This window comes from Rhinolophus ferrumequinum, chromosome 21 (assembly GCF_004115265.2).
Source record: "Rhinolophus ferrumequinum isolate MPI-CBG mRhiFer1 chromosome 21, mRhiFer1_v1.p, whole genome shotgun sequence".
Lineage (NCBI taxonomy): Eukaryota > Metazoa > Chordata > Mammalia > Chiroptera > Rhinolophidae > Rhinolophus > Rhinolophus ferrumequinum.
In genome coordinates, this window is record NC_046304.1 from 53,525,418 (window position 1) to 53,544,857 (window position 19,440).

General features: G+C 56.5%; 1 protein-coding gene across 5 annotated transcripts in view; it reads left to right on the plus strand.

The window, feature by feature from the left end:
- Positions 1 to 19,440, plus strand: part of CARD14 (caspase recruitment domain family member 14) — a 29,480-nt gene that overhangs the window by 6,280 nt on the left and 3,760 nt on the right. Inside the window, exons 3-21 of one of the 5 annotated variants that reach the window (XM_033090330.1) lie at positions 1,249 to 1,463; positions 2,441 to 2,547; positions 3,329 to 3,559; positions 4,730 to 4,867; positions 5,849 to 6,174; positions 8,232 to 8,399; positions 9,189 to 9,308; positions 9,918 to 10,043; positions 10,536 to 10,685; positions 11,752 to 11,919; positions 12,317 to 12,456; positions 12,574 to 12,666; positions 14,047 to 14,109; positions 14,324 to 14,516; positions 15,731 to 15,857; positions 16,222 to 16,459; positions 17,351 to 17,414; positions 18,094 to 18,208; positions 18,834 to 19,007. In XM_033090330.1, coding sequence (XP_032946221.1) covers positions 3,349 to 3,559; positions 4,730 to 4,867; positions 5,849 to 6,174; positions 8,232 to 8,399; positions 9,189 to 9,308; positions 9,918 to 10,043; positions 10,536 to 10,685; positions 11,752 to 11,919; positions 12,317 to 12,456; positions 12,574 to 12,666; positions 14,047 to 14,109; positions 14,324 to 14,516; positions 15,731 to 15,857; positions 16,222 to 16,459; positions 17,351 to 17,414; positions 18,094 to 18,208; positions 18,834 to 19,007 — 2,614 coding nt within the window. In that variant the 5' untranslated portion in view covers positions 1,249 to 1,463; positions 2,441 to 2,547; positions 3,329 to 3,348. The remainder of the gene's footprint in view (positions 1 to 1,248; positions 1,464 to 2,440; positions 2,548 to 3,328; positions 3,560 to 4,729; positions 4,868 to 5,848; positions 6,175 to 8,231; positions 8,400 to 9,188; positions 9,309 to 9,917; positions 10,044 to 10,535; positions 10,686 to 11,751; positions 11,920 to 12,316; positions 12,457 to 12,573; positions 12,667 to 14,046; positions 14,110 to 14,323; positions 14,517 to 15,730; positions 15,858 to 16,221; positions 16,460 to 17,350; positions 17,415 to 18,093; positions 18,209 to 18,833; positions 19,008 to 19,440) is intronic. The other 4 variants (XM_033090329.1, XM_033090332.1, XM_033090333.1 and 1 more) reach the window with 4 other exon arrangements.

Genomic DNA, 19,440 nt, shown 5'->3' on the forward strand with positions numbered 1-19,440 from the left:
AAAAGACGCATTAGAGCTGATGGTCCAGCTAGGTCTGATTTTTGGGGAAACATGGAATTAGTATTTTGTGAGCCTGAGTTTTATGGTTACTGACTCCTTGGACCCAAGCAGATTCAGAGCCATGGACCCCTATCAAAGGAAGTTGGGGTCACAGTCCAGGGTCAGTGTATTTCCCATCTGTTTTTGAACTTCTAGGCTGAGGCTTGATGCATATTTAAGTGGATGTTTTGTGAGAAATTTGGGGGGGAATATAAAGGTTTATAAAGATGCTGTACTCTCCTTTATGAAGTGGAAGGTTAAGAAATCCTGTCCCAGGGATGGCCGGGTGGCTCAGTTGGTTAGAGCATGAGCTCTTAACAACAAGGTTGCCGGTTCGATTCCTGCATGGGATTGTGGGCTGAGCCCCCTGCAACTAAAGATTGAAAATGGGGACTGGACTTGGAGCTGAGCTGCACCCTCCACAACTAGATTGACCCAGGCCCTGTATACTTTAAGACTGGCGTCTCCTGGTGGGACTGAGGGAAAAGCCAGAGGTGACACCTCTGCTGTTGTCCCCACCACAGCGTGAGGGGCTGGGCCTCTGTGCACATGCCGCCTTGTCTGTGATACACGGTCACCAAACTGTGTCATTTGTGAATAGCACGCTAGGACAGGAAGGGACCGATGGGCTCAGCCCTAGGAAGCAGGTTTCCAGAAGGAAACTGGGCTCTGAACCTCAGGATACCAAGGAGAGTTGGCAGGTGCAATAGTCACCAACGTGTCACAGCTGGGCACCCCAACAGGTAGCAGGGACTGCAGGCAGTGGGCTACCTTGTATGTCATGGCCAGGAGACAGGGCTGCTATCTCACGTGAGGCTTGTCAATTTCACACGTCTGACTTGTCGTGCGCTTCATAATCTCTTATCTTAATCTGAACGGGGATTTCTAAGGAAGTAATAGTTCTTACAGTTGAGAAACATTTATACTGCATTCAGCAATTCCGTGATTCTTTTTAACATAACTTTAAATTTAAATAAAATTAAAATTTTACTTTTAAATCATGTAGGACGTGATCTTATTTCTGAAAAATCATGTTAGTGTACCTATCTCTCTAGCAGTCCCTCAGTCTGTACCCTCATTTTCTCTAATTTCTCTAATTTACTGAGTTTCTCAAGTTTCTCTAATTTACTGAGCAAACCACACGTGTCAGAGGTCTGCCCAGCTGTTTCCTGGATCTGAGTTTACCTTTGTTTTATTCCCTTGCACTAGTCTTTGGTGCCTGAAGTCTGAGTTTTGGAACAAGTCACATGGCGTGAAAGAGCTGTCAGTTCACATCAGCACTGGTTTGGCAGGCTCTTCCTGCTCTGACCCAGTCCTCCCGGCCGCCTACAGAGACCAGAGCGGTGGCCACACCTGACCGGGAGGGGACACCAGGTCCCATCCCACTGCGAGAAGTCCCTGCACAGCCGGATGTGAATATCTCTGTGAGTCCTTGCTGTGGACCGGGCCCCTGGTGGACTGGGGGCGGGGGCTGTCCACAGGGAAGGACCCACCAGCGACCGTTTCCCATTTTGCTGTCTACAAGGGTTGATTTGCTCTGGTTTTCAAGCGTGTTTAGTGTACACTAACACTTAGTTTAGTTCGACTCCTGTCAGTCCATTTGTCTTCCCAAATGAAAAGAAGCAAATGACAGGAAATTTGGGGTCTGAGAGAAACACTCCCAGCTGTGCCCGAGGAGATGCGCAGGCCATCACGCGTGTGATGGAGGAAAAGTAGAGACAACCTGCTGCCCACCACCGGCGCGTCAGCAAAGCACCTGTGCTTCATTCATGTCAGTGAGTCCAGTGGGCAGTTAAACAAGGTTTCTGCAGCCCCCCAAACACCTGGCGAGTGCGGTGCTACACTTGGCAGTAGAGATGCTCCTGGAGGGGAGATGCTGTCAGCATCCAGGGTCCTGCCAAGTGCTGTGTGCTGTTTGTGGCCACGTTGTTTGGTTGGCGCGAGGAGAGGACTGATGACAGCCCAGGCTGGAGCCGTCTCTGCGGATGCGTTTCCTTACACGGGAGCCTCGAGCCCAGAGTGTTAAGATGGGGCGAGTCTGCGTCCTGGGTGCATGTGTGTTTGTTACACCATTGGCGGGACTTTTTAAAATATATATATATAGATGCTTGAAACAGTCCACGTTTAAAACCATTGTAGAGTTATTTGGATGGATTGATAGGCTAACGATTGTACCAGGATTGTGCTGGGAGTGGAGACGAATGTGACAGGAACAAAGCTGTGGAGGTGACTGTTACAAAGCAGGGCCCCCGGGGCATGCCCCGGGGTGGGGGGCTGGGCAGGAGCCCTCGGAGGTCCTCCCACCAGAAGGGCTTGGATTCTAGACTAGTCAGCACGCCCCTCGGAGAGACGACATTCCAGGCCTTTGATGATGAGCTGCTTCTGGGCTTTATCCACACAGACCAGAGCCCCGGGCCCGCTGCAGCTCAGCCCTCGGAGACCGGGCCATTGAAACCCACCCCCCACCAGCCAGGGGTCCGTGGCCATTACTACCTACCCGAAAGAGTGGTTTGTTTTAGTTTCGCATCGATCTATATGCTCTTACAACGTGTCATTGTCCTAGCACATTTCCCAAGTGTGTCAGCACGAGTGTCCTGGGGCTGCTAGAGATGACGGGTACCGACCCACGCCACATGCACGCAGCGTCTTTCTGTGGCAGCGCCCTTTCCCCAGCCCTGCTTCCCACCGATTGTCCCTGATCCCTCCGATGTGGACCCTGGGTGCTGCCTCTGGTTGCTGGGTTACTGGATGGGTCGTCCAAACACTGACATTTATTCTAGGGTAGCCTTTCTTTCACCATCACCCCTAAGGAGCCTTTTGAGACAACCTTTTGCTCAATCGCCCTCCCATGAAATGTTGCTATCTCAGGTATGCTGTGTCTGTGTTTATGCACATCTGTGCTTAGACACAGAAGGGTAAGAAATTTTGCCCGAGACCCAGTTCCCGCCTGTGGGGGCTGTGCCACCCCTGCTGAGAACGCCATGTCTAGACCCACCCCCCAGTCAGTTCCTGGGGCCACTGGCAGCGCCTGTGCTTTAAAGGCAAGTCCAATCTCCTGCAACCAAAAGAAACGCGGCCCCTGCTCTGCTCTGGTGGAGGATTGATTCAGTACCAACAGTGGGATGGAGAGCCCCTCCCGCTGGCCACGGACACCAGGGCCACGGCCAACGTCATCGTCTTGTCCAAATCGGCCATTTCCTTCCCTACCAATGATGTGGGGGAGGGGTTTTGATGCCGTGGCCTCCTCGGGCCCCGAGCCCCGGCACTGACTCCAGCCCTCTCCGCCCAGGGTTCTCAGGCGCCCCAGTCATGGCGGAACTGCGCCCCCCGGACTCCACGCTGACAGCCCTGGACGAGGACACGCTGTGGGACATGACGGAGAGCCACCGCTGGCAGATCGTGCGTAGCATCTGCCCCAGCCGCCTCACCCCCTACCTGCGCCAGGCCAAGGTGCTGGGCCGGCTGGACGAGGAGGAGGTGCTGCATAGCCCCAGGTTCACCAACACCGCCATGCGTGTCGGTGAGGACCGCCCGGCCTGCCCACCTGCTCCAGGGGCCCTCGCTGCTGAGCCAGCGTGCCACAGCTGTGCTGCCAAGCTCCGGGGACCCATGTTCCCGACATGTTTCCCAGGGCCGCATAACCAATGACCACAAAGTGGGTGGCCTCAAATGGCAGTAGTGGATTCTCTCACAGTCCTCGAGGCCAGGCGTCTGAAAGCAGGGTGTCAGCAGGGCCAGCTCCCTCCGGGGGCTCTAGGGGAGGACCCTGGCTGCCTCTTCCCACTCCGCTTGTGGCTGCACCACTCCAACCTCTGCCTCCCTTTTACACGGCCTCCTCTGTGTGTCTCTCCTTTTCTGCCTCCTATAAGGACACGTGTTGTTGGATTCCAGGCCCACTCAGATTGTTCAGAATGAGCTCATCTCAGGATTCGTAACTTAATCACATCTGCAAATACCCTTTTTCCAAACAATGTCCCACTGACAGGTTCCAGGCAGACATATCCTGGGGGCTACGATTCAGCCTGTTCCAGACGTCTTTGGAGCCGATCCTGGCGTCCTGACTAGCTGACTCGTTATTCATTCAGAAGTGGGGGAGCTCATAGTTCCACCACATCAGGATATTAGGATCACTGGATGAGTTTCTGTTTATAAGATACTCTTCTCAAAGCCTGGGCCATAGAAAGCCGGCAGTGGTTCATCAAGCAACAGGCACAGATAGTGTCAGGTGCTGACATGATACTGTCTGTGCCTGTTGCCTGATGAAACTCAGATGCAGGAGAAATGAGTCCAAGCTACTAATCCAAGCCGAGAGCCACGGGGTCTGGTGGGCCCCGGCCCTGGGGTGCTGCTATTTGCATCTTTCCTCCTGCCAGCTTTGTACACACACATCTGCACGTGTCTACCTGTAACACACCTGGGAGGTCTTGAGAGCAGCGATCGTCTTCCTTAGTCTTTTGTCTCCAGCTCGTAGCACTTGGGTCATAGTAGTTGCTCAGTAAACCTCACCCTTGCCCTTCTCGGGACTGACCGCCACCACATGAATGAAAGGTGCCTGTAAGAGCCGGAAGGGGGGTGGTTTGCCCCCTCCCCCGGGCTTCCAATTCCCCTGTGTGCAGGGACTCTCCCCTGCTCCTCACCCCTCACGGGGAAGCCCACCCACCGCCTGTTATCCGACTGCTCTCTCCCCAAGGGCACTTGCTGGATTTGCTGAGGACGCGAGGGAAGAACGGGGCCATCGCCTTCCTGGAGAGCTTGAAGTTCCACAATCCTGACGTCTACACCCTGGTCACCGGGCTGCAGCCCGACGTGGACTTCAGCACCTTCAGTGGTGAGAGCTCGGCCTTCCATGTGGTTGGCGGGGGCTCCTTGGAGCCACTGGTTCCTGGCAGCCTCGGGGCCCGCTTGCCCGCATGGTGTTCTGGACGCTTTCCCTGATGCTTTCAGGCAGAGATTCCCGTTCCTGTGCCCAGCTCTTTGGGGGTGAGGAGAACCCCCACTAACCACAGTGGGGCCTGGGGCTGTAAAAGGAAAGGTCTGTCCCCGATTAGCCAGCACCAAGAGGAGACCCCTCTTGGGGTGTGGGATCTGCATCTGAGAGGTACAGGCAGAGAGAAGTGTCCTTTCCCTAGAAAAGCCCCTGAGCTGGCCAGCCTGGGGCCTGTGCTGGAGGCGTAGGGACCAGCCCAGCCCTGGGCCCAGCCTGACCCTCAGGAGGGCCCCCTACACCCCCCGCCCGAGGACAGAGAGGTGTCTGCAGCCTGTTGTGCGTGTGCTCAGCAGCCAAGTGCAGGTCCACTCCGCTTGGGGGGAGGTAAGACCATCTTCGTTCATTGAGCGATTTGAAGCCTCCCTTGCGTGGGGGGCGGGGGGGGGCTGGTGAAAGATTCAGGTTTCCAGAGGAGCAGGACACATGTCACTGAAAGCTGGGTGAGAGGACATTTCTGCCAGCGTGGCCTCAGTCCATGTTCACGTTATTTTGAGTCTGTTATACAGGTTTATGCTCCCAGTTATGTTTTCGTTAGGACAACATTAAAATGCGTTAGCATTAAGCATGTCTGGGCTGATGACCGGGTGGTTGGATTTAAACAGCGGGTCCCACAGGGAAGCTGAGAGCGGGTGGGTAGTCCTTGTATCACAATCTCAAGTCCGCTTGAGCCCGGAAGCCTTTAAGGAGACCAGCAGATTGGGGTGGGGGTTTCTCTTGAAAGTCTGGGTGCAGGAAGCAAAGGTTTGGAGGAGAAGGAGTGAGGGCGTGGTGTGAATGCCTGGTCATCCTGCCCCTGCCCCGGCCCCGGCCCCTCTCCTGCAGGACTCATGGAGACGTCCAAGCTGACTGAGTGCCTGGCCGGGGCCATCAGCAGCCTGCAGGAGGAGCTGAGCCAGGAGAAGGGGCAGAAGGAGGCCTTGCTGCAGCAATGCCGGCGGCTGCAGGAGCGCCTGGGCCAGGCCGAGGCCCACGCCGAGAGCCTGCGCCAGCTGGAGGCCGACCACGGACGCATGAAGCGTGAGGTCAGCGCTCACTTCCATGAGGTGCTGAAGCTCAAGGATGAGATGCTCGACCTCTCGCTGCGCTATAGCAACGTACTGCAGGAGAAGGAGCTGGCTGCCACCCGCTGCCGCGGCCTGCAGGAGGAGGTACTCCTGCTCTCACCCCAGGGCCTTTGCACTTGCTGCCCCGTGAGCCTTGGCTACGGCGCCCCTGCAGGGAGCTGACCCCTCGCCTCCACCCCCAGGCACCCGTCCCATTGCCCATGTGGCAGTGAGCCTGCCCTGCCCAGGAGCTGCCTGTGGGCTGGCTGGTCTGTGAAGTGCCCACTGTGGGGAGGCCCACCTGCCTGTGTCTGGGGTTCTGGCTTCTGTAGTGGTGGGTCTCCTTGTCAGCATCCCAGGGGATGGTAGACGTCTGTCCGCTCCTCGTTTGTCTTTCTCAGCTGTTCCTGGACTCAGGCGGGAGAACAGGGGTGTGATGAGCAGGCCCTCAAACCCCAGCAATGTTTGTTACTCATTTTTCTCTTGGGGAGTATTATCTTCTTAGTGATTTGTAGGAGTTCTTTAAATATTGTGGCTATTCATTCCTTGTCATACTGGCATTTGCTTTTTGCCTATAACTATGGCATTATTTTTTCATTCTTTTAATTTTTAACTTTATTTAGAAATAATTCCAAATTTATTTTTAAAAATATAGAAATATAACTAGTACAAAGGACACCCACATTCCCTTACTTTATCATTTGGGCTCTCTCTGTGTCTGTCTGTCTGTCTCCTCTCCTACACAAACACACACACACACACACACACACACACACACACACACACACTTTTTCCTGAACTGCTTGAGTTACATAGATCAGGGCCCTTTACCCCTAAACATTTCCATGTATATTTCCTAAAAATAGGATGTTCTCTTCTATAACCACAGTGCAGTTATCAACTTCATAAATTTACATCGATAAAATCTTTAGTCTAGTCTGCCCATGTTCCACTTTTGTCAGTTGACCCAATCACGTCCTTTGCAGCATTTTCCCTCCAGCCCAGGATCCAGTCCAGGCTCAGGTGTGGCATTGGGCTGTCCTGTCTCTTTACTCTTCTTTAATCTGGAACATTCCCATAGCCTTTCTCTGTCTACCACGGCATGGACGGATCTGAAGACTGAACCGTACCTCCCCTGCCTTGTATGAAATAACAGACCGCTCCTCATTTGGGGTTTGCTTCATGTTTCCTCATGAACATTTGGTGGTTATGCATTTGGGGGGCCCTGTCTAGGGGTTGCTGGGCCTGTCTCAGGGCGCCCTGGGGGGAGGCGCGATGCCCAGCACCCCTCACTGGTGACGTTATGTCACCACTCGGTCCAGGGCTGCCTGCCGCCCCGCTGAGTAATCGCAGTTTCTTTTTGCTCCCAGAAGCTAGTAAGTGACTGGGGTGGGGGTGCTTTGAGGCGGGCAAGTGCCCTGCTCCCTGTCAGCACTTACCCTGAATTAACCTCAGAGGCGATTCTTGCCCCAGTGCCTTGCTCTGGTGGCTGCAAAATGAGGAGCCCCTCTGCAGCGCTCCCTCCAGCCCACCCCCGGCTCTGGGCATCCTGCCTGGGAGAAGAAGCCCTTCCACCCCCGGTTATGCGTCTGATATGGGCACAACCGCGTGGATTCCTGTTTCCAGTGGTCTGTGACACATTTCCAGAGCCCGGACATGCTGCCCACTGAGTGGGAGGTGACACTTTCTGGACACTGCCGGCAAACGTGTCTGAGTAGGCGGGTCCTGCATCCCCAGGCCCCGCCCACATCTCCGCCCCTCTGACCTGACTTTCTCTTTTCACTCCCTGATTTTCATGAATCCAACTTCCCTTTAGCTGACTTACTTGGCAGAATATGAAAAGGCAGAGGCCCCTTCATCTTCATCTCTGGCTGCTGGTGACTCTGTTTCAGGACAGGCTCCGAGAGCTGGTTGCCAGGGCCCAGCTGGTCCCCAAAGCCTAGTCTTTTAACCACTGCGCCTCTTCCATAAAGTAAAGCTCAAGTGCCTTTTGCCTCCCACAGGAATTGGGACCATTTGTGAGGTGAAGCTTTAATGGCTTTTGCAGTCTGGGGGAGGGGCCCCTTTAGTCTGAACAGTGTCATCACTAAGGAGGGAGGCGGCCCTGGCCTGGGGGGGTCTCAGTCTTCCCACAGTCCTCCCTCTCCGTCTCCTCCTGGCAGTTGTATCTGATGAAGCAAGAGCTGCAGCGAGAGAGGCTGTCGGCTTCCTGTGAGCGGGAATTTCGAGAGCGGTCCCTGAAGATGGCCCACAGCCTGGAGTGTGGAGCCGAGGAGCTGAGCCACCTGAAGGAGGAGAATGAGAAACTCCGGTCACTGACTTTCAGCCTGGTGGGTCCTGGTCCCCCGGCTGTGGGATTTCTGACAGGCCTCCCACTGAGGTGTCAATAAGGCCCCGGTGACATGAAACCCAGTGACTCCTCAGGCCTACAACTTCTCCCCCTGTCCCACCCCAAAGCGCAGAGTTCACAGCGACTGGACACGATGCCCCACTCAGCGCCTCCGCTGAGGCCCTGTTGTTCTGGAGTGGATGGGGCTGATCATAAGTGATGGGGTTTGCTTTAAAGTCGGGGGGACAGGGAAAGAAACCTTTCTGCCTGCGAAGTCCTCTGCGTTGGAGAGTGGGGAATTACAGGACTCAGAGGGATTAGGGATGCCAGCGCCCCAGAGTTATGCACCCCGATTCCTTTCCATCAGTAAAGATCTCCTTGTCAAGCTCTTCCTTCAGTAGACACCCACGGGGCACAGGGCATGGCCATCACTCAGGCTGGACGGTGCCGCCGTCACGAGCCCCCGGCTGGGACGTGAGCCTGAGGAAGGCGGTGACCTGGCCGTTGGTGTTTCCCTCCCTCAGAAGCTCCACTGGTGGGTCTGTTGAAGGAACAGCTAAAAGTGCCTAAAGGAGGAGGTTCTACCTCAAGAGGCTTCAGCTTCCAGCACTTTCCGTCTCCTTGACCAAACCTTCACAAACTGCAGGTTTCTCCTGCCTAATGTGTAGTGTTAACACTCCATCCAAGCTTCCTGCTGCCTATTGTCAGGATGAGCTAATAGGGATGCTTCCCCAGGGGCAGGCCCTTTGTGGGGGGGTCACGGCCCTGAGCTGACCTCTCTTTGCCCCAGGCAGAGAAGGACATTCTGGAGCAGAGCCTGGACGAGGCCCTGGAGAGCAAGCAGGAGCTGGTGAAGCGCATCCACTCCCTGCGGGAGCGGGCTGTGGCCGCCGAGCGGCAGCGGACGCAGGTGCTCTTCCCGGTGGCGCGTCCAGGGTGGTGCCGCCCGCTGGGGAAGGCAGAGTCTCTCATCCACACTGAGCGGAGGACCAAGTTTGCCACACGAATGTGTCGTCCGTTCATTATTCCGTTGTTAAACTGTACTGAGCACCAATTCACAGTCCGAGACAAGAGGTCACGGCTCGTGGAGGGTGGTGAGCAAACAGGTCAGGCAAACAAGTGATGAAAACAGGTCACGTCAAGTGAGTGGAGCCCCGGGTGAAAACCAGGGAGTTACTGAGTTGTTACAAAATGCGAGGGGAGGACGTGGAGAAAGGGGATGGTGGAAGAGAATGAGGCCAGTGGAGGTAAGTCGTCTGTGCATTTTGGGGCGTGGAATAAACAAAACAATTGCACATGCAACATCCATGCATCTTGTGATGACTAAGTTCAAATATAATCAGCATCGCAGCTCTGTGGATGCTCCTGGAAATCGAGCACTTAAGAAACGAGCACGCGTTCACCTTATTTCACCTGTAGAACCATCGCCCCTTCTCTCCTCGAGGCTCCCCCCCCACCCATCCTTAGTCCAACCGTCAGAGCCGCTGACCATCATGGGCCGTTTGTCCCCTCTGTCCAGTACTGGGAAGAGAAGGAGCAGACCCTGTTGCAGTTCCAGAAAACTAAGGTGGACTGTGAGATCTACAAGGAGAAGATGAATGCCCTGCAGAGCCAAGTGGTCGAGCTGCAGAAGGAGCGGGACAAGGTACCGGGAGAGGCGGGGCCGGCCTGGGCCGGGTAACGGGGCGCAGAGAGGACAGGAGGTACCTGTCCGGCGGAGCCCAGCTCAGGAAGCCCCCCTGCCCTCTGGGTGTGGCCGGGGACCGGCTGGCTGCCTCGCACAGCTGACCCTACCCTCGATGGCAGCTGGTTCCAGATTTGGGGTCTCTCTCCTTGATCCACGTGGTTTCTCAACTCCCACCTCTGTCATCTGCTGACATGCTCACAGTGCAGACTAGAGGTCACGTCTAGTGCCTCCTTTCATTCCTGGCAGACTGAGGGTTATTAAAACCATGTCTGTTACGTGAATTATAACTGAATGGTAAGTGTGTGCCTGTCGGGGTGAGCTCTGTGTGGCACACACCGGGTGAGTCCAGGAGAAATGCAGACAAGAAGCAGGTGGCTTCTCCGGCTGGGGCTCCTGCGTTGTGCTGGCATGGCCTCTATGCGCTGAGGATTGCTATGTCTGGGCCTGCAGGCCTACTCTGCGAGAGACGCAGCCCAGGCGGCGATTTCTCAGAACCTGACGGAGAAGGACGCCCTACGCAGGAAAGTGTTCGAGCTGACAGACCAAGTCTGCGACCTGCGCCAACAGCTCCGCAGGCTGCAGGCTGAGTCACCACAAGAGGTGAGCACTTCTGGCCCGTGTGTGGCCTCGGATGCAGGGTGGCAGGGCTGGAGGCCACCAGACAGGGTGTGCGCAGGGTGGGAGCCGAATAGGGCCACTCGCAGACCCCACTGGGGCTGGGACATCTGCATTCAACTCTGACCTCCGAGCAGGGGGTCCCGCGAGCGAACCATGTTGTCAGACGTTGAAGACGCACACAGGTAGGTTGAGTCTGCCTCTGCACCTCCTTTTCTGATGATATTATGCAAATCATGAAGGGGGAGCTTAGCAGAAGGTTCTGGAACCTGTAAAGTGTGGTGTTTGATGAGAAAAGAAAGCAGCAGATGGAACTGTGCAGGTGGCCACTGGCTTTTGTAAATAATGCATTCCTGAGATGTTTGAAAGTCGTGTCCAGGAGCGACCTGCCTGAAGGAGCTACCTTCCCAAAGAGCCGACAGTACGATAAACTCTCTAACGTGGCCGCCCCGGCAGCTCAGCCACCTGGTGGCTGCACGCGTCACACTCTTCAGTGGTGCCCAGGGACCTGGGTGGCAGGCAGAGCCACACCCTCCCCTCTCTGTGTAGGGGCCCCAGCCCTCCCTCCCTCACCCCTCCCCACATCAACCATGTTCAAAAGATACACGTGTGCATAGAAAAAAAGTGACAGACAGACTGCCGTCTGCTCAGTGTGCTGTTTCTGAGTGAGGGAGGACAGGTGAATTTTATTTTCTCTAATCAGCCTGTGCCCCCCCCACAACATTCTCTGTGCTGTATGTACAGGTATATTATACATACCGTATGCAGTATTTGCATAACCAGTAAAGAACCACACATATTCTCTAAAAGAACTGAAACGCCACTCACCAGGCCAGTTGCTGTATGTCCCCTTGATGGTCAGCTCCACCGAGTGACCCTGTGGGCAGCCAGGATCCCAGGCTTGGAGGAGGAGACATAACTCTTTGGTTTGGCCTGGAGGCCGAAGCCAGGAACCTGCCGGGGAGGATGGTGACAGGGTGGTGACTGGGTAAAACCTGGAGCATCCAAGCGGAACCAGCCCTGAATTAACCAGCCCGTCGGGTGTCTGCAGCCCAAGCAGGAAGTGGGGGCCGGGGAGCCCTGTCGGAGGGGGAAGCAGCGGCTCGCTCGTATGTTTGCCATCTGCCCGCGGGATGACAGCCACTGCAGCTGCCTCAGCTCCTCCGAGGTACAGCCGGTGCCGCCTCCACTGCTGGGGCAGCAGGTGGCCTGGCACATAGTAAGTGCTAAAGACATACTTAGGTGGGTGATGGGCTGCATTCAGGTGTGCAGTGTACCCCGGCATCCTCAGCCCCCCCCCCAGCCATCGCACGTGACCCTCAGCCAGGTACTCCACCTCTCTGGGCCTCGATTGCTTTCTCTGTAAAGTGGGGCAATACTGCCCACTTCATGGATTTATCATGAGAACTCAGGATATAAAATGCAGAAAGTAGCTGATAGGGTGTCGGGTCATAGTAGGTGCTCAGCTCCGGTGTCCTGGCTAAGAGCTCCTCCCCTCCCTCTGCCTCCTCTGCCCTGACAGGGGCTGTGGCTTCTTCCCTTTCCCCAGCACGGGAGGGGTCGTGGGGGCGTCCCCACCGAGCCCCCACGCTGACCTCCGCTTCGTCCTCCTCCAGGCTCAGCTCTGGTCTGACCTGAGCGCCACGTCCAGCCGCGAGCTGGTGGACAGCTTCCGCTCCAGCAGCCCCGTGCCCCCCAGCCAGCAGTCCCTGTACAAGCGGGCCACAGAGGACTTCCGGGACCCCTGGTCTTTCAGGTAGAGGGACGCTGGCGGCTCACTGGGGACACCAGCCGAGGGCCAGGCAGGGGCTGGGTCTCTGGGTCTGAGACGGAGTAGGTGGCACAGCCTGAGCTGTCTTCTTACATTTGGCAGCGGCTTCCTGGAAATCCCGGAGGCCGACGGGAGGGCCTCCCCGGGATCTAAGGCGGGCGACGCAGACCTGGATTACGAGATTGTGGACAGGGCAGCTGAGCGCACCCCAACCCAGGGAGGCAGGTGAAATGACCCAGTGTCTCCAAGGTTGGGCACAGAGAAGTGAACTTGACTGCTGCCCTGACTGGGGCCTCTGGCAGTTCCAGCCAGTGCCCACAGGCTCTGTTTACTGGGTGTCCTTTCTGTTCTCATCTAGAGGCTGAGGCAGTTGATTTATTTCCACGTTCAGCTCAGCTCAGGTGTTCCAACAGCTGTGGACACGTGCTCTCTCTCCCTTCCTGCTCTGACATGGGGTCCTAGACCTCCCAGTGATGGCAGAAGGTAGCAGCCTCAGGCCCCACTGGCCGAGGTGCCTGTGGGAGCAGCTCTCCTCCTGGGACCTTCCCTTTTCTCCTGTGGCTTACTCCTCCCGCTGTGGCTTCAGGGGTCCTCTCTCCTCTTCCAGCCATGGGCCCCTCACGGACAGCCTCCGTCATTCACTCTTCCACCCTGCACATCTGTCCCCAGCCTCGAGTCTCACACACAGTAGGTGCTTAGCACCCCCTCTGGAATTCACCCCACAGCCACCAGGGGGCACACGTACCCCACACTGCTCCACACAGACGCACCTTTGTGTCGGGGGGCCGTGGGTCCCATGACCAGAAACCATCCCCTCCCGAAATCTTTGGTGGTTCTATTTATAACGGTGATCAATGGGGAAGATCCACCCAGGGCATATCCAGCCTGCATGTGAGAGCATGAATAGGGAGGGTTATTGCTCTTTATATTTCTTCTGTTGTGATTCTACATCATGTCCCATTTTCATCCACTTTTAAGTGGGATTGATCTCAAATACATCAGGAGCGTCCTTGACTTCCCTCGGCTTTGAGTGTAATCAAGAATGGATTTTTGCCTGTGGGCTGCGCATGGCTGCCATTGGCAGGCAGCTGTCGACCCTCAGGGAGGCTGCTGCCTGGGCTGGGGCCCATCTGCCTCGCAGGCTGCATTTACAGTGCAGGGCTTGGAGACACCCTGGGGACATCTAGTCCTAGGACTGCCACTCAGAGGCCTCCACAGCCAGCTAGGCAGCCGTGCAGGTCAGTGCAGAAATGGGGGCCAGGGCCACGCCAGATTTCATAGTTGGAGTGAAGTCAGAAGTCCAGGTTCTAGATTCCCTATCTTTTACAATGTTGGCAACATTCCAGTATCACAGAGGACACAATGGAGGTCAAACCCTGGCAGGTGCAGCTCTCCAGGAGCAACTCCTGTTTTGGAAAGATGAATCAAGGTCTAAGCAGTGAGGAAGGGAGGAGGAAGAGAAGGGTCAGCCTCAGCAAAGGGGACCTGAGGCTGGGAGGACTGAGCTAGCTCCATCAGGAGTGGGTGGCCTCCTGGGCTAGTCCCGCTCGGTGTCTAAGCGTCCCTGTTCTGTCTAGACCTTCCTGAGTCCGAGAGCAGCCTGCAGCCAAACTCCAGGAGCCTCTGCATCTCAGCCAGGTGAGTGGAGTGCAGGGCCAAGGTGAGCAGGTGGCAGAGTGCGGACGGTGTCCTCTCACGGTTGGGAGGTGACAGCCTTTTTGAGGACGGGGTCGTGGTGTAGGGGCTGGAGAATTCCAGAGTGCTGGGGCCTGAAGGGGGTCAGTGGGGACATGGCGTGGCTGTACCTCCTGCTCGGGGCCGCACACGAACTCTGTCACCTCCCTTCCTGCAGCAGTGTCCCTGTGCGGCGGAGGCCGGCCCGCAAGATTCTGAGCCAGGTCACAGTGCTGGCCTTCCAGGGGGACGCTTTGCTGGAGCAGATAAGTGTCATCGGTGGGAATCTCACGGGCATCTTCATTCACCGGGTCACCCCGGGCTCGGTGGCCGACGAGATGGCCTTGCACCCAGGCACGCAGATCGTGATGGTGAGATGTGGGGCCTTTGTTGTTGTTGTTGTTGTTTGTTTAACAGCGGTGATCTTATTGTCACCGCACGTGCCTGTGTGAGAGGAAATACACAACATAAGATGACATTCACTGTGTTAACCATTGAGGACACCTTTTAAAACTTTCATTGTAAAATATTCATTAAACTGCAGAAAACGTAAGTGTACAACTTAACGAGTTATGAGTAAGTGACTGTGTGTGCAGGGGGGTGGCTTTGAGGTGGCCTAACAGCAGAATTATTAAACGTCAGCCTTTTAGAAAATAGCGAGGAATGCACAACGCACGCATCACCCCATTCTTGAGACTCGCCCTGTTCTCCTAGGAGGAGCCTGTGGAGGAGGCAGGTGTGGGGTGTCAGGGTCTGGAGCCCCATGTCCCCCACCAGCTTCTCCCTCCAAATGGCTGTCCACGTTCTAAGCCATGTCGTATGTCTCGAATGATCTCAGATCAAGCTCCCGATACATCACCTTGTGTTCTCCACTGCACGTGACACAAAAGCCTTTCACTACATTTCCGACAGCTCAGGGCCCTCTTGAGAGTTTCAGTGACCAGCTTACGTTGTGCTCATAGCCACAGAGCCCTTTATGATGTTTGGGGAGCCAGTCCTGATACCCAAATGGGGCCAGTTCAGTTCTAACGGTGTTAAAAACACACCTCGGTTTTTTTTCTCATTATAAAAGTACTCTCCTAAACTTAAAGCAACACAGGGAATGAATGGCGTGGATAGTGAGAGCCGATGAGCTTTCAGAACTGGGAAGGGGGGCGTTGCATGGCACCTAGTGGGGAGAGGCCAGAGATGACCTGAACATCCTACAGGGCCCAGGACGGCCCCGCAACACACAATGGCCTGGCTCCAAATGTCAGTCGTCCCAAAGCTGACAAGCCCTGATCCAGAATGCTCTTGAATGCTCTAGAACACAGGTCCATTTTGAAGAGCAGAAACTCGGTCCTTATGGTGATCCTGGTCCACAGTGTATTGGGGAAGGGTTGTGGTTGGCTCTTGGGGTGGGAATGTGTACAGTTTGGAGGAGCTGAATCAGGACGTCCTGAGACAGGGCCTGTGACAAAGGCTCTGATGGGTGCATGTGGGTGGCCTGAAGGCGAGTGGGTTTACTGTGGGGGACACGCCTGCACTCAGACAGCAGCTACAGGACCCTGGGCCACAGAGGCTGGTCCCCGTGATTTGCCCACAGGTGGATTGTGAGGCCACCGAGCCCTTCTTCAAGGCCACCCTGGAGGGCACAACCCTGGAGCAGGCCGTCGGACTTCTCCGGAGGGTGAACGGCTTCTGCTGCCTGTCTGTGAAGGTCAACATGGAGGGTACACCCCCCCCATCCTGCCATGAGTTCACCTCTCGAGACTTGCCCAGCCACCCAGTCCTGTCTCTGTGAGCCCCTGGCCGTGCCGACACCAGCTCCCATGGCCCACCCCAGAACCAGTCTGCACCCCAAGTCTGTGGAGGCCCCCAAAGCAGCTGGAGACCGCCTACGCACTGAGTCTGGCACCACATGGCGCTGGAGACTTCGTGGCAAAGTTCTTCTTTCGCTCCTCCTTTCACATTCCAGAAACTTCCTCAAGTGGGATCACTGCCCAGGCTTATCTGTCCTCATGATTTTTCTTTTTTTTTCTTCTTTTTATTTTATTTTATTATTTTATTATTTTTTTTGATTTTTCTTTTGATCAGGTTATAAGAAGCTGGTCCGGGACCTGGAGGCCAAAGTGGCAACCTCAGGGGACTCCTTCTACATTCGGGTCAACCTGGCCTTGGAGGGACGGGCGGCGGGGGAACTGCAGGTGCACTGCAATGACATCCTGCACGTGACGGACACCTTCTTCCAGGGCGGCGGCTGCTGGCACGCGTCCCGCGTCAGCCCGTACAGCATGAAGGACACTGAGCATGGCACCATCCCCAACTACTCACGGTGAGCGGCTGTGGTGGACAGAGAGGGCCAGGGAGCTGCCCAGGCCCAGGTGGCATCACCTGGCCTTGCTCAGCACAGGGGACCCCCTCTTGCCCAGGAGGAGGACTGGTCTTCTGGAGATCCCAAAGAAGTGGAATCCCCAGTGTGCTACCCACCAAGTTCACTGCTTGGACAGGGCTTTATGAAAAGGGGTAGACCTCAGTTCTAGAGCATTCTAGAGCATTCTAGAGTGTTCGGGACCAGAGTTTCTCAGCCTCAGCACTGTTGACATTTGGGCTGGCTCCCTCTGTCATGGGGGGCTGTCCTGGGCACTTAGGGTGTCAAGCAGCATCCTTGGCCTCCCCTGCCCTCCTCTTAGTTGTGACCCAAATGTCTCCTGACATTGCCAGTGTTCCCTGGCGGTAGGGTGACCAGTCACGCTGGTGAGTCCAAGACTGTCTTGGTTTTAGCACAGAAGCTCCCACATCCTGGGGAACCCTCAGTCCTGGGACAACTGTCAGTCCTGGGACAGTGTTCCCTTCCCACCCTGCTGAGAACTGCGTGCTGGGCACAAAGCATGGTGTCTCGTCCAGCAACTCTCCACTGCATCACAAACCTGCGTCCCCTGGAGCTCAGCTCAGCAGGCGCACGAAGCCCCACACTGCGTTCCCCACATGCTCTGGGTGGGGCCAGCCTCACCGCCTCAGGCCACACTGGGAGTCAAAGGGTCAGGAGCGGTGGCCTCCACCCAGGCTCAAGCCCAGTCGCCTCAGTTGGCGACTTCAGGGTGGGCTGAGGCTTTGCCAGGGGACTTGGTGGCCGTCAGGGTGGAGAGCCGCTGTGGGTCAGGGCAGTGGGGGAGTCTCCTGCAGCCCTCCCTGAAGCTGGGTGGGGCTGTCCCCCTCTGTGCAGGGCTCAGTGGCTGCTCGTCACCCTGGTCCAGGATATGGCTCAGCAGAGCACCGCTGCCCGCAAGGTGAGGCAGCCGGCCCTGCCGCCCGGTCCCAGGTGTGGGGCCTGCTGGGGGTGGGGGGGCCCTGTCTGTCTCCCTGGCCTCCTTCCTCCCCCAGCTCACATCACCTGCGGGGAGGGGCCTGGTTCACCCCTCCTTCCACCTAGGATGGGGGCTGGCCAGGGGGCCTGTGACGGTGTAGGCTGCTGATACCCGGGGTGACCCTGTGAGTCTCTCCCCGATGGGCCCCTGCAAACCTTCACCTGGGTGTTCACAGTCGTGTGCTCTCTCTGTCACACGCCTAGTCACCCCTTTGGCCTGTTCACCTCCGCCCATCCTCATTGCCTCTGAGGCCGGTTCCTTGTGATCTCCCGACATAGAACATTCAGTTGCCCTGAGCAGGGCACTAGGGTGGCCCTCCTGGATTGCAGCAGGGCTGGGCTGTGGGGGCCCCCATGCTTCCTGCCTAATGCCGCCCGCCCTCACTACAGATGCCCTGCTGGGGGAGAGTGGGGGGCTCTGCCTGAGGATCCTCTCCTGCCTCCCTTTGTCTCCTCCTGGCACGGGGTCTGGGCCTCCTGGCTGTTCAGTGGGCACAGCCTGAAGGTCCAAGGACCACCCTGGATTCCCCAGGGGCAGGTGCCAGGCCCCTAGCCTTGTGTGGATGGCTTGGATGACCCCTCGTCCCTTCTCCCTCCTCCAGCAGTCTTCTGGGGGACCCCAAAAGTTGGTCCGCATCATTAGTGTGGACAGAACCAAGGCCAGCCCTCTGTGTTCATCCTTTGACGGGGCCCAGTCAGACGCCAGCAAGCTGGAAGGTGAGGCGGGTGGCGGTGGAGGGGCCGCTGGCTCCACATGGGCGAGGGTGTTTGGGAGGGGCTGCAGGTTGGTGAGCTGAGTCACCGCCGCACGTTGATGCCGGGGTCAGCTTTGTAAGAGCCATAATCGATGTCCGTGTGCCTTTCTGGAGAGCAGCTGAGCTACACATCTCATGTCCGTCCTCCATGTGTGAGCTGCCCGGTGAGAGTCCACAGCCACTGGGACCGTTACACTAACAGCAGCCCCTTGAGAATAGTAACAATGTGTCCTTATCCAAATGCCTAACATTAGACAAACCAGTGGACGTGTCAGAGCTCCCGAGTGGTTGGTGGGACAGGGAGCTCAGCCCATTTTCTCTGTCCTCCCTGTGGCCAAACAAGGCAGACAGGATTAAACCACAGCCATGAAGATGGACCTGGAGAGCCACAGGGCTCCGGGATCCACGGGCACAGAGGGATCGCTCAGCCAGGGCGGTATGGATGCGTGGTCCTTGTGCTAGAGCCCAGCGTGGCCTGTGTTTCTGTAGGCGCCAGGCTGCAGTGGGGCGCAGACCACAGTCCCTTCTGGGGGTGGCGGGAGCTCAGGCCGCCTGACACCCGGCCTTTCACTGCTCTTCTTCTGCAGAGCCCTGCACCGGGTGCTTCTGGGCCGAGAGCTGTGTCACCCTGGTGCCCTACACGCTGGTGCACCCCCACAGGCCCAGCCGGCCACGGCCCGTGCTCTTCGTGCCCAGGGTGGTCGGGAAGATCCTGAGTGAGAAGCTGTGCCTCCTCCAAGGGTTTAAGAAATGCCCAGCAGGTATGCTCTCACCTGGGAGTGCCCCCTGTGTAGGAGGTGAGGCAGGGCCTTGGCAGAACACTTTATCTGCTTTCGGGAAGGTCACTGTACAAGTGTCCGGGGACCACTGTAGCAAATGACCACACACTGGGCCACTTAAAACAACAGATTTATTCTCTAAGGAACCAGTCAATGGCTTAGGGTCACCTGACTCTATTAGGACCTCATCTTAACTGCCCACATCTGGAAAGACCCCATTTCCAAACAAGGTGACATTCAGAGAGATGGACATGAATTTGGGGGGACACTGTTCAATCCAGTGCAGTTACTGTTGGCAAGTAGGCTTGTACTTAACTGGGGTGGTACCGCTGCAGGGTGCCATCCACCTGCCGAAGGCCACGTAGCAGAGCCTTGGGATCCAGCAGACAGTCTGAGTGTCTTCACACAGCAGGGA